At 46.7% G+C, this 12,960-nt stretch overlaps 1 protein-coding gene across 2 annotated transcripts in view; it reads right to left on the bottom strand.

The window, feature by feature from the left end:
• Positions 1–8,571, bottom strand: part of LOC122575415 (alpha-protein kinase 1-like) — a 36,525-nt gene extending 27,954 nt beyond the window's left edge. Inside the window, exon 1 of one of the 2 annotated variants that reach the window (XM_043744286.1) lies at positions 6,475–8,571. In XM_043744286.1, coding sequence (XP_043600221.1) covers positions 6,475–6,898 — 424 coding nt within the window. In that variant the 5' untranslated portion in view covers positions 6,899–8,571. The remainder of the gene's footprint in view (positions 1–6,474) is intronic. The other variant, XM_043744285.1, reaches the window with a different exon arrangement.
• Positions 8,572–12,960: the final 4,389 nt, after the last annotated feature.

The raw sequence follows: 12,960 nt of genomic DNA, 5'->3' as shown, positions 1-12,960 counted from the left end.
TACTCTTGCAGTTATTAAAATCATACGAATATTTTTTTACTTTTAATACGATATTTACTTTTGTTGAGACAGAAATGCGATTACATTGGCTCAGGAAAAGTATTTGGATATCTACCATTTATTTAGAAAGCTTTCGCGTTTATATATTGTGCGTGTCGTGTAAAACATTTTCAAGTTTCGTTACACGATTATATTCATGATTATATCGGTTAAATCGATAATAATAACGAAACTCGACGATGGATGATCGATCGTTTAAACAGTTTTGCGATCATCGCGAAAAATATACTTGCGCTAAATATGTCGCGACTTCTGTGTACATTTCCAGATTTCTTGCAAACTTTTCCAGTATACGTAATAGAATTTCAAAATTTCAAATGTATCGAAAAAAGTTGCCAACAAGCGTTCGAATATATTCGCGAACCACTGTACGTTCGTGTAGTTTCCTAAAGATGCAAAGACAGAAAAATATATTCTACGAAATTCACAGCAGATTACGTCTGAAATCTGTTCACATTCGCAGCTTTGCTACGTATACATCGATCGTACCGTTGGTACATTGTAACATGAAAATCGAACGTTTTCAATGAGAACGAAGGAACCGGTGAAAAATGTTGGCTCGCGAAGAATTTACAGTTTCCAGACGAGGGAAAGAGGGAAAGACGGAGGGCGTATAAACACTTAACATCGCGGGGAACGCCAATGAGCCGAGAGAAGAAGGTGACTCGTTCCCTTTTACCCGCCCACCGTAGGTTCGTGCATGATGTACGATTTCCTGTCTTATGGGTCGTACAATAATAACGAAATGTCAGGAGTGTACGTACGATTTACTTCGCGTTACCATACAAAGCCACGACACTTTAAACAATGATCTATGAAAGCTGCTGCCCGCACGTCTCGTCCCGTCACTGATTCTGAATGAGAAAAAAATCTCGTCTCCCATTGGCTACCTGCGAACTCGCTGGGAAATTGTGAATGGCACTATGGAGTCGACCGTTCTCAAACTCGAGGAATTTATTCTCGTAATAAGGATATGATGGCTCGTTCTATGAACATATTGTTACGCATTGTATGCGAAAAAGTTCAATGAAATAGCTGAAACTGTGTAGGTAGATAGTAGTATCGGAACTCGAAGAAGACAACTGTGACAGTTTAACGAACTGAAAATGTCGAGGTCGGTTGGTTTTGACAGGAAGGTCTGCTACACTCAATGCGCCCATTACATAACGAAGGGGTTAAGCGAGGGTTCAAACGCATCGAGGGAGGCGAACCAACCACTTGTTAACGCATCGAACTTCGATGCAACTTTTTCAAACCCCAAGAATTAAATGACGAGATGAACGACTGGAAAGAATGAAACATACGAGTTCGCAGCTATAATATCATTTAACACTAGAACTACCGATGATAGTTAAGACGAAGCTATTTCTACCAAAACCAGTGAAAATGACTGGTCTTTAAAAAATACCTAATAATGGAATATTTTTATATTTATCGATTTATTATTTTCTCACAGAAGCGATTCCATGTTATGTAGTGTATTTTTGGTATTATTAATCCATCTGCGACTATGATTCCTAAAGATGAACGAGGGTCGACACATTTATAAAATTGTAGAATTAGTCATTTCGACTGATGTGGTATTTCTGGCGTTATCATCTAGCGATCTAGCGATCGAGCCGGAATTTTCCCGATAACCGATATCGTCATATCGAATGATACGCGGTAAAATTTAAAAAACGCGTGGTAAGTTGTACAAAACGAGGAATCTGGTTAATTGGGGTTCGATAAACAGATTGCAGCACCCTTTTACACTTTGACAAGTACCAGCCACTTTGACTGGCGTCGGTATAAGTAGCCTTGATACAAAATTATTTTCAGTTTGAATACATAGAAAACAAAATAAAATTCATTATATAATTCTTTTAGTTATCGTTGCGAAAGTCATTACATCACTGTGGAAGAAAATATAACACGAAGTAGAAATTTAAAAATAAAATTGTAAAACCAGTCAATTTGACCGATGTGGTGGTTCTAATGTTAAACAATTTGTTGCTTCGTACCCGAGCACGAAGTGCGAGATGTAATTGGAAACAACTATAAGATATAATTAGGAATATGCAAAACTGAGCGCAGTTGCGAAAGCTACTGTCACAAATTTCACTTTATCGTATCTTGAGCTCAAAGTTCAATTTCTTGCTGTAGTAAAATATTCTGTTACGCAGGTTCTATAGTTACGAATGGATTGCTGGTTTTTACGCGTTTTTGGCAAATTTAAAGATGCAAAAACGTACAGAGTGCACGTGATACGCAGAAACATAGAAAATATTCAAAGTGCGGTGTACTCGTTACAATATTTGGTACACGAAACAATTTTTCACCTATGTGTAGCTTCCATTTTTTAAATTATCTCCCTAAAAATATAAATGCGCATAAATATCCACAGTCTATAAAGGAACAAGTATAAACTACTTTCCTATCGTTTTTCTTCCTTTCCGATGATCCTTTCGATCTTTTCTCGGGTGCAACAGAATGATAAATCGTTCTCAAATACGATTTCAAGCGTGGTATACTCGGATTTTTATCAAAATTAATAAATAAAATAAGATTTATATATAAACGTATAAAAGTCGAAAATTCTTCGGTGGTTTTATACTTACGACCAGTTACGAGATCCAGTGTACGTATTATACTATCAAGATGGCAAGCTTATAGAAGAATTTTTAACGCTCGACCAGTTTAAGATTCAGATTGATTCCGAGTGAGGATTCCCGTTTGTGTTACACATATCAAAAACTCCATGTAGCAACGAATAATTCTATTTATGTACGAGGGAAAGGTTAGGCGTGGTCCAGCAACAACCGTCCACCGTTCTTCTAATCGTTTCCTCTCGGAGGGGGATCGTTCGGACTTCTAATCTTTCTTTTCGTACGAATTCAGGCCGACGGCGTTGACCCTTCGGTTTACCGAAGCCACTACACATAAACTACGCTCGAGTGTCCTAAATTGCTCCTAAAAGACATCACCCTTACTTTTTTTTTCCTTCCGATTCTCCTTTAAAGTCGTCCCAGAAGTGTAAATCACGAACGATCAAGGTCGATGAGGAAAGTTTCGAAAGCAGACGAAAATATGAATAGACGAAAGTGCATCGCTGGTCACGAACACTAGGAAATCTACTCGTTGCATTTATTGGAAGATTCCAACAAATTTTACTACGATATATTTTATATTCCACGTTACAAGACACACGCTACGATGGAAATGAATTACAATGGAAGTGAAGATCACGAGCTATGGGCTCTTGAACTTCTGGGTTTAATTGAAAAGGGAAGAAAATTTAAGATTGCACATTTTTTAAAAACAAATGATAAATCGACGAAGAAGAAACTTCCGTGAAAAAACCAATGGCTACGATAATCGATATTTTGGAGATATTTAGAGAGCTGGATCAACTCGTATTTAATCTCAAGATGAAACAGAGGAAGATTCTTCTTTAAACATATCGATCGACGATATTCTAAATTTCAAAGTCGCCTCCCAGCCAAGGACAAAATTATACACGCTGTATTTTCCCTATGCTTCTGAAACTTGCGATAAGATAATTAGAAAAGAAAAACAGCGCGAAGCTTTCGACTTGAACTGATACTTATGAACGAACATCCGTACTGTACATGAAAGATTTATTTCAATTTTAAATTGAAAGGCAAATCACGATTCGCAGGTCTCCTTTCCTCTCGCCACAGTCAGCGTTTCTCGCCATTGTCTTTAAACGACACGCTCACGCCCGAGCTCGTTTCGCTAGCTTTTTTACGCCACTGACGATCGAGCCTCTTTCATTAATCGTCACGGTCGGCATCCTTAATGACATTACAGCGCGTCAGAAGATCGAGGACCGCGCTGTCTGACCTCTTTTCTCCTATCTTTCGCATCAACCCCTAATGTCTGCGCGTGTATATCTATAGCTCCAGTCATATAGATCGGGTATATCGTGTCACCCTACCTAGAGCTGTCATTCTCGAGTTTCTAACGTATGTGCCCTTTAGTGTCAGAAATGTGCGCTTCACGAACATCTTAAAACCCGTTTACCGTATTTTCACTTGTATTTTGGTACGGTCTCGTTCCGTGTTTACGTCGTTTGATCTTGACTATCGATGTTTTCATTATCTTTGTTTCTATCGGGTTGTAGGTATACGAAACCTTCGATTTCCAAGCATTTATACAGATTTCTATATATTGAATTTTATATCTATACTCATTGTTCATCGAATCTTAAAAATAATGACGTATCTATAACAATAGAGAACAATGGAGGATGTTTCGAAAATCGGTAGAATAAAAATTGGACATTTCACGTATCACACGTTATCGTAAATGCTGTATCGCATAATCCGCGAGCTAAGTAATTAACAGATCGATCGGTCGTTCGAGTTTACATGTCGAACGAAGAAACGAACGGAAACCTACGAAAATGTCACATTTTCCTACTTCAACTTTAACATGTTTCTATATCTTAGAATCTATTCTCTTTTATCTTCGCACGTAAATGACCTTCGCGTTCGCTTATAAATGAAAATCCTTCATCAGGTTGTCGTACACAGGGCACCAAGCATCGATACTTTCCTTTTACAGTTCCACTTCTTTATTTAACCAACCACCTCGACCATAGCCGTATTAATCTGCTGTCCTTTTCACGGCATAGTCTATACGCGTTTGACGATAAAAAAGATATAACGGGCAACATTAAACGCGCTTATTTCTCATAGTACCTACACGGTATGCAGTCGTCGACGTTTGTAAAATTAGAACACGTATATTCACACTTGGCAAACAATAGACAGCTACGTCCGAAGGGTTAATCGCGTAATTAATCACCGGTCAACGTTATCGTTAATCTTATCTCCAACAGCGTGCTGTTCGTTCAGCAATAATCTTAATATTCACCCTTGTGTTCCAGTCTATTCGATAAAATAACAATCAACGTTGTCGTTGGTCGTCGATGATTAAAACGACTTTTATTCGTTGTCAGTGAAATCTTTCTCGATGGATGGCGGGCCAGCGGTTGTCGCGGTCCGACGGCAACATCGCGTCGATCTCTCGCTCGCGTTCGCGCGTTCTCATTCGCCGATACATCGTCCTTTTTCTTGTTGTTTGTTCAGACGCCAATCGAACATACCCGTCACCAGCGAGGATCGCGAAAAAAAGCAGAGCGTTTTGCATTTGACAAGCGAAGCGAAACAAGGTGCAAGCGACTATTTGAGACATCGGAGAGCAAAATTGAAGTCACATCTTTCCGAATACGAGTTTCCTTTGCGTTAATTTACACAAATGTATTAAATCTATTAACCGAGCAGTTGCTGAATCAAACATTTTTGTGATTATAGAGTTCAAAATTGATGGAAGAGAACCGAAATTGTAGAACGAATAAAGACGGTCTTCGCAAGTATAAATATAATTTAATTTTGCCAGATACGATGCGACACGTTAAGGAATAAAAGATTCATAAATACAGAAGTTGTTACATCAAAATCATTCTCGTTGAAAACAGGTTAATCGCATAAAAGTGGAGGAACTCGTTTCCTCCAAATCAAGTCCACATAACGTAACGAAATTAGTTACACTGAATATTATATCGGCGATAGAGAATTACTCGGTTTATTAGTCCACTTTTGCTCTCGATACCTCGTCGTAAAATACAGTCAGGTGAGAAATAGGTAAAAGCCATTAGTCCATGCTGGAGTCTTCGAATCCATCGACGTTGTCATCGATATGATCACACGGAAGATTCCAGGCTGTGGTTAAATTAAAAGAGAATATCTCTTACACTTCGTCTACCGGTCCACGATAAGACAATGGAAAGGGAACGTTCTGTCTCCGAGTATCGGTCCGGCGAACGAGAAAATCCGCGGTGCCAACGAGAATTCATAGTATATTTCAGAACAGAGGCGAAGTTAATCGCGACAGGATCTTAACGGGGCCCGCGGTTCGACGTTTCGCGGCCAACACCGTCGACGTTGGCGCGATACACCCGAAGCCCCTCGAGCCACATTCGAGTGGTGACAAGAAACTTAATAGCCGGTCTTGAAATACAGGTTTCGACGTGTCGCTCGTAAAGATCGATTATCACCGAGTGTTTAGATCGGCGCCAATACCGGTAGCAACGTGTTGCCGCGCACCAAGAGGCGATCCAATCCTACGAAAAACTGTCTTCAGGGGCAGCTATGCCTACGCCGAGCGTATCCATCCTCGCGTTGTATTCGATCCATAAAGAAATTCCCGATAAGAAGCACGTAGCCGTATCGTGGACCACTCGACGCTCGACGTTCTAGACTCTGCACTCTAGATTTAGTGGCGACAAATCACAGTGATCTGCTCGCTATTTCTATCTTCGAGGAGACACCTCCTGGAATCGTCTACGTGAAATGAATCCTAAAAGGCCTCGACTTACTAAGGTGTCAAACCGAGTGATAACGTTACCTGAAGGTGGTGGCGGTGGGTGGTGATGGTGATGGTGGTGATGATGGTATCCGAGTGCAGGAGGTGGCGGAGGATATACCGCTCCCCAGATACAGGACGCAGCCGCAGCGGCCGCCACCTGTTGCTGATGATGGTGGTGGTGATGTTGCTGTTGTTGCTGTTGCTGTTGTTGCTGTTGATGTTGTTGTTGTTGCTGTTGCTGCTGCTGCTGCAGGAGCTGCTGTACCTGAGCGATGTCTACGAATTCTTGCAACTCGCCGTCGGGCTCCGGGCCGGTTTCGCGTAGCCGGCCCTCCGACGAGGGCACCACCGCGAACGGATTGCCGCTGTTATGCTGCAAGTGGTCGAAACCCGCGAGCGGATTCGCGGGCTCGTAATTGCTGCGCCCGGTCGTGTGTTCGCGGCGCATCGCCAGTGCCAGCATCTTTTCAACCTGTCGCGCCGCCGGCCCTCGTCGCGGTGCCAGTCGTCCACGTGCTCTCGCTCCTCTTGCCTTCTATCCGCTGCTCGCCAACCACCGACGGCACCCTGTGCTCCTTTATTCTCGTCGACGATGACCACGACGAGGACGAGGACGAGGACGATAGCCGCGATAAAGTGCACGAGCGTGGTAACGAAGAGGAGGCCAGGCTATCGCACATGTCACGACGTCACCGACGACGCGAGCGTCACCGTCGCGTCCGGTCGGTCTCTGTGCGCGCGACGGACGATCAACGGAGCGATTCGACGCGACAACCGGCCGCAGGAAGTCGCTGTTAGAGAAACGTCAACGAAATCACTGTCGCGATCGATCAGTTCCTCGTTCGACGAACAGGACACTCGCGGAAGCGTTTGGACAGGCCAGCGGACAGCCACCGCTCGAGATGTTTGCGTTTCCACTCTCGGGGACAACGGATAAAGAGAGATTTTCACGCGGGCGGTGTTCCAACGGAATCGTCGAAAAATACTTTTTTCTTCTTTCGTTCCTTTGGCCACTCGAACGACAGGTAGAAAGCGCGGCACTGGTGGATCAAATTTCTCCCTGTTAATCAGGAGGAGAAGAAAGCGCCGGAGAAATCTTTCCGCGACAGAGTTGCTTTAACTTTATCCGTTGCCCGAAACTTTATCCGAAACTCGCAAACTTCGTTAGTGTCCAACGTATTACGGTGGATCCAGTCGACCCAGTGTCGTAATCGATCCGTCGACGTCTTCGTGGAAATCCAATAGAAACTAGGCAATGCCTCGATGGAGTAACAGGATGACTTTGACACTGGGAGCGTTCTCAATTCCGCGCTTCGGTCGGAAGTCGAAGGTTCGCTCGTAGTTCGCGCCCGATAAACCGACGTACCGGCGCGCGTGCTGCCCGGTATCGTATCACTGGTGGATCCTGCTCTTTCTCGCTCTGTTCGTCCTCTTCTCCTCCTCTTCTTCCACACCGAGTCGGTTCTCCCTTCCTCCCGTACGACCAGCCTGCCGCCGCCCGCGCGTCTCTGTCGCTCACCGAGCGTTTTCCGGTCTGGATCACCGGCGGACTCTCCCCGAGGGAGTTCGTTTCTCTTCTTTTTCCCTGGACGAAGGGGTCCGCCAGCGACGGGTTCCTCTCGACGACTTTAGGAGGAACTCGTACAACGTCGAGGAACAGTTCGTGGATGCTGGAGCCGACGAAGCAGCCAAAGGGGTTCGCGATGGTCCGCGGTAGACTAATAAAGAGCGGCTCGCGCGGGAAGTGGTCGGTCGCCTCGAGAGAGCGCTCGCGCGCGCGGAGAGAGCGCGCGAGGAGGCTGCTGCCGCGGCTGCTGGTGCTCCTGGTGGTGTTGCTGCGGGTGGCAGTGACGGTGGCGGTGGCGGTGACGGCGGCGGCGATCCTCGCGACCGGCGAGACGAGATTCGCTGGCGTCACGTGTCGTCAACATCACCCCGTGCATACTCCCGATACTGTACACGCTCCTCACCTATACGCGGGCCTCCCCTCCTTTCCTTCTTCCTCCTGAAGACGCCCTGATCCTCGTCCGTCGCCTCCTCTCCTCGTCCGAGACGTTTCTTTTTTTACTCCTCTCTTTAAAACGCACACGGCAACGCGCACCGTCTTCGTCTCCTCCGCTCCTTTCGAATCATCCGTCTCTCCCGCGTGTCTCTCCGCGATTTCCATTCATTCCTTTCCCCCGCCCTTGTTCCCGCCTCACCGCCGCCCCTCTTCATCGCGACAGCACGCCAACCTTCATCTCTCTCCTCTTCGTCCGTTCTTCTTCCACTCGTGATCCTCCCGCTTCGACTTGTCTCCTCGTGTGCTTCTTCCTTCCTTCTCCTGCTTTTCATCTTGCCTCTAGCCCTGTCTCGCTTATTCGTACACCGTCTCCTCCTGTGTGTTCCTCTTGCTCCTCTCGCGCGATGATTCCCTTCCTCGACGCGCGCGCTACGATGCCTCTCTTTCTCTCCCTTCTGTTCTTCCCTCCTGTTTCCTCTCGCGGAGGTTTGAACACCAACGCGTTCATCGCCGGTAACACTGCCAACGTTCGCCGGGTGACGTCACTGGCGTGGGCGCACCCCCACGCCAGAGAGAGCGCGTCTTTCTTTGCTTCTTTCTTCCTCCCTCCTCTTTCTCATTCTCCCTCATACTTGTCCCCCTCCTCTTCGACTTCTTCGTCTTCTTCTTCTTCGTCTTCTTCTCTTTTCGCATTTCTCTTCGGCTTCGCGCTCGTCCTGGTAACTTCGCCTCGACTTATCTCCTTTCGTTGCTCGCTCGCGCGCCTCGAAACCACCTACCCGATCCCGCGTCGTTACAGACGCGGCGGATTTCGACGCCGGAAGTACGGGAATCTCGCGGAAATTTTCGGTCCGGTCTGCCACGCGTCGCGACCTTGAAATTGGAGCGTCCAGAGAGAGGGACGACCGAGCGAGGAGAAGGTTGAGGTCGATACTCTCCCGGGTTGGATGACTTTTACCGTAAACACGCTGCCCCCGCGTCGTCCGCGCTTCGTTCCTCCCTTCGATTCCGACTAGTCGATCCTTCGTCTCTCCCGTCGGACAAAAGCGTCCTCCTCCTCGTGGAATAAAGAGGTCCTTGGATATTCAAATTTCTTTCGTCTTTGTTCTGTCCTAGCCGGACGAGGCTACGGCGGGTGCGCGTCTTCTGACGAACTGTCATTTCGAGAGCAATCGAATATGTATATACATAAACTTTTATGTGTGTACGCATTTCGATTCTCAGATGGTTCATTGGTAAAGCCGCGTTTAGAACAAGCGAGCAAGCGTTCGCTCGTGTTCGTTCAGTTTAAACGGCCATCGAGCGATCTGTTCGTATATTCATTTACGAGAAGATCTACTCGTCGCAGAAGTCCTCGTCACGAGATTTTAGATACCAGCAGCTCTTTAAGATACCACCATTGTACCACAGAATACGTTATATTCCGATTGCTAATAAAGGTACAATGTACGTACAAATAAAAATGATTGGTTCACGTCGGAAGAGCCGCTTCTCGCGACAAAGCGCGAAGAATGCGCTTTGATCGCGTTAAAACGAGGAAAGAGGGAGCATTCGCACTTTGATCATAGCCTAATCCAGCGTCTATCTTCATACGTACCGATTGTCTACGAGAAAATATAGATAATATAGATGTTACAATTTCAAATATATAGTTCGACGGACTTAATCCTGAATAGTTCACAGATACAGAGATTCGTTTGTACATGGAATAACGGAGAAATGATGGCAACGAGCGCGAATGAGAGCGACGCGTATTTCGGCACGAGCCTCGCATGCATTATCTTTACGCGCGTAGGGATAAATATCCGCTTGGCTGGCACGTAATATTAGGGGCACAAGTGGTTCGTTAAGTGCAGGTTTCGACGCGTGCCAGAAGCGCGTCACGCGTATTACGGTTTGAAAGGCAGCGCGATGCTCTGTCTTCGGGCTAAACGAAGGGAAGAGAAACCGCAAAAAGCGATGCTCGAGCGAAAGGCGACACACTCGGAAACCGTAGACGCGTTTTTAACCTGGTCGCTAATATACCATTTGAACGACACCATCGAGGCTTCCTTCGCCACATGCACAGACTCGTTTCCTCGCCACGGTCTGTGAAAACTTTGAGTTAGAAATAGCTCGGGCGAAGAGAATCTGTCAAAAGATAAACTCATTCGATGTGAATTAAGATGGAGATAAGACGGAGAGATGTCCCTCGAGAGTTCCCATAAAGCAAAGATCCTATTCTTTAATTGAAGCCATTAAATTTCAAACATGGAATCCTAGCGCAGTGGCCGGTAACGAGACCGCGTTTACGAGCGTGGTAGCTGCAACTGTAAAAGCTAACGACGTCCTTCGCGCTAGCAGACACAACGTTCGATACGATTCGATCTTAATCTCTCCTACTCTTTCTGTTCTGTCCTCCTTTTCCCTCTCGTTCTGCGCCGCGACAATTTTATCATTACGTCGAAGCAGAATTGCATGCGATGCTCGAAAGATAAGACCGGCAGAAGATGTCCTCCAGCGAGCATAGAGGTATCGAAACAGGTCAGTCCAGTTTTCGCAATTATGTCAAAACGACTATTCCGACGTGTATACCCTCTAGCTAAAAAGGGTTGCAACTTCCCCCCCGGAACGTTCAGCGACGACCAGCGTCGGCGTCGTCGTACCGATCACCGGCGTGAATATACATGCAACCGCTCTCGTTGCCTCCATGACCGAATAAAGATACGAGGTCGCGAGCGACCGTGACTGAACGAAACAAGGAAAGAACGACGGACACCGGAGGGAAGAGAACAGTCACCGTGAGGCGGGACGAAAATTCAGCGGTATCGTATCGGCGCGCACGATGAAACTGAAACGAAGAACCGACGCGTACAGCCGCGTCTCACCTGATCGATCGTTTAAAGAATCATAAATCCAACGATAATGATTTCCACGAGTGGCGAGCAACAAGGGATATCTGACACTATAATTTCTCGGTCTTCGATTACTCGAGTAGAACCTTTTCCCTCCTCTCCGCGTTCGTTGCGAACCGAGTTCTCCATTAACCGGTGTACCCTCGGGCGTTCGTACGATTTTTAAACGAACAAAAGATTCGTGGCGTTATTTCGACCGGACAGGTCCGTTGTAGCGATACCGCGGGAACAATAGATAGTCCGAAGATACGAGGCGCGTTCTCGATGATCGAGAACGTTGAACGAGTCGTGTATACGCGCGTGTATGCGAGAAACAAGGACCAAATTGAGGCGAAGAAAAAAATGTCGATCCAGGTCCCGTTTCGCGACTGGTCTAATCGTTCTCCTTAAACCGGCAGGGGGATCAGCCGGGTGTAGAGCCGCAACGGAGAACGAGCAAAGAGGACGATGACGGTGACGGCGATGGTGGCGACGACGATAACCGTGGTGGTGGCCGCGGCACAGGCACACGCCATATCTGGCGAGACTATTCTACGTGGGCTCGATCCTCGCCTCGGCTCGCCTCTCCCTCTCCTCCTAACCGAGCAAACACACCTTTTTAGCGGCATTACATTAATATCGTAATGGCACGGGATCAAGCGAACGAGTCCGCCTGCCCGAAGGCGCGCGCTCATCTTCTGCAACGGAGGGACGAAGAAGGAGAGACCAAACCTCCTCTCCTCTTCGTCTTCTTCTTCTCCAACTTCTTCTTCTTCTTCTTCTTCTGTTTCTTCTTCTTCTTCTTCTTCTCTTCTTCTTCTCTTTCGTCGACGACGTTCAAGCCTCCCCGCGGATACGCTAACTGTCTCGCGTCCGAGTGGATCATTTGTCTTCCTCAGGGAAGAACAACTGCGCATATCGCGGACTCCAGGGATTCTCCGTCGGCTGGCACGAGCCATTCTCTACACGGAGATGCTCGCCTCTCTCAGTGTGTTCTGAAATTTGAATAAAATTTACCGCGATTGTTCTTCGGGGATAGTACGACTAATTAATAGACGGAAAGCAAATCTTTTATTTCAAATGTGATTAACGATCCTATTGCGTTTGACGTGCTCGTTCGCGTCATTCGCCTTCGTTCGTATAGACGCGAATCGATGTTTGGCGAGGACAAAGGTGTTCGAAATTCGTGTGCCAGTTGATCGATGTTCCCTCGGTGGATGGAGCACCGTTCAGAAGAGCAAAGCGAGCCACCTCCCGGCCAAGACGTCCCTGACGAGAGTATATCCGCTCTCTCGGAGAGACATAATTCGAAATTGTCGGTTGGGTCAAAGGGCAGAGCCCGGCTACTTGAGCGAGTTGACTCTGCCGGTCTCTGGGGTCACGTGCCACGGCTTCTTTACTTCTTCTGACGTTGCCTCTCCTCGCGTCGTCTTCGAAATTCCACCTCCCTGTGCGAGCGGATCGGTCTCTCCTGGATGCTCGTAGCCTCTCTCATTCAACTCGTTATCACGGCCATTAAAAATCTCTTCATCGGCCGGGAAACGGCCGAATCACGTGAACTCGTATCTAAATCCTCCATCTTCTTGTTCCCGAACTTTTCACGTCCGTTCTCAATTTCCCGTCGGTGATCTTATCGACGAACACGGTTCG

Source organism: Bombus pyrosoma, linkage group LG15 (assembly GCF_014825855.1).
Source record: "Bombus pyrosoma isolate SC7728 linkage group LG15, ASM1482585v1, whole genome shotgun sequence".
In the NCBI taxonomy this organism is placed as follows: Eukaryota; Metazoa; Arthropoda; class Insecta; order Hymenoptera; family Apidae; genus Bombus; species Bombus pyrosoma.
This window is presented reverse-complemented; position numbering and strand designations above follow the sequence as displayed.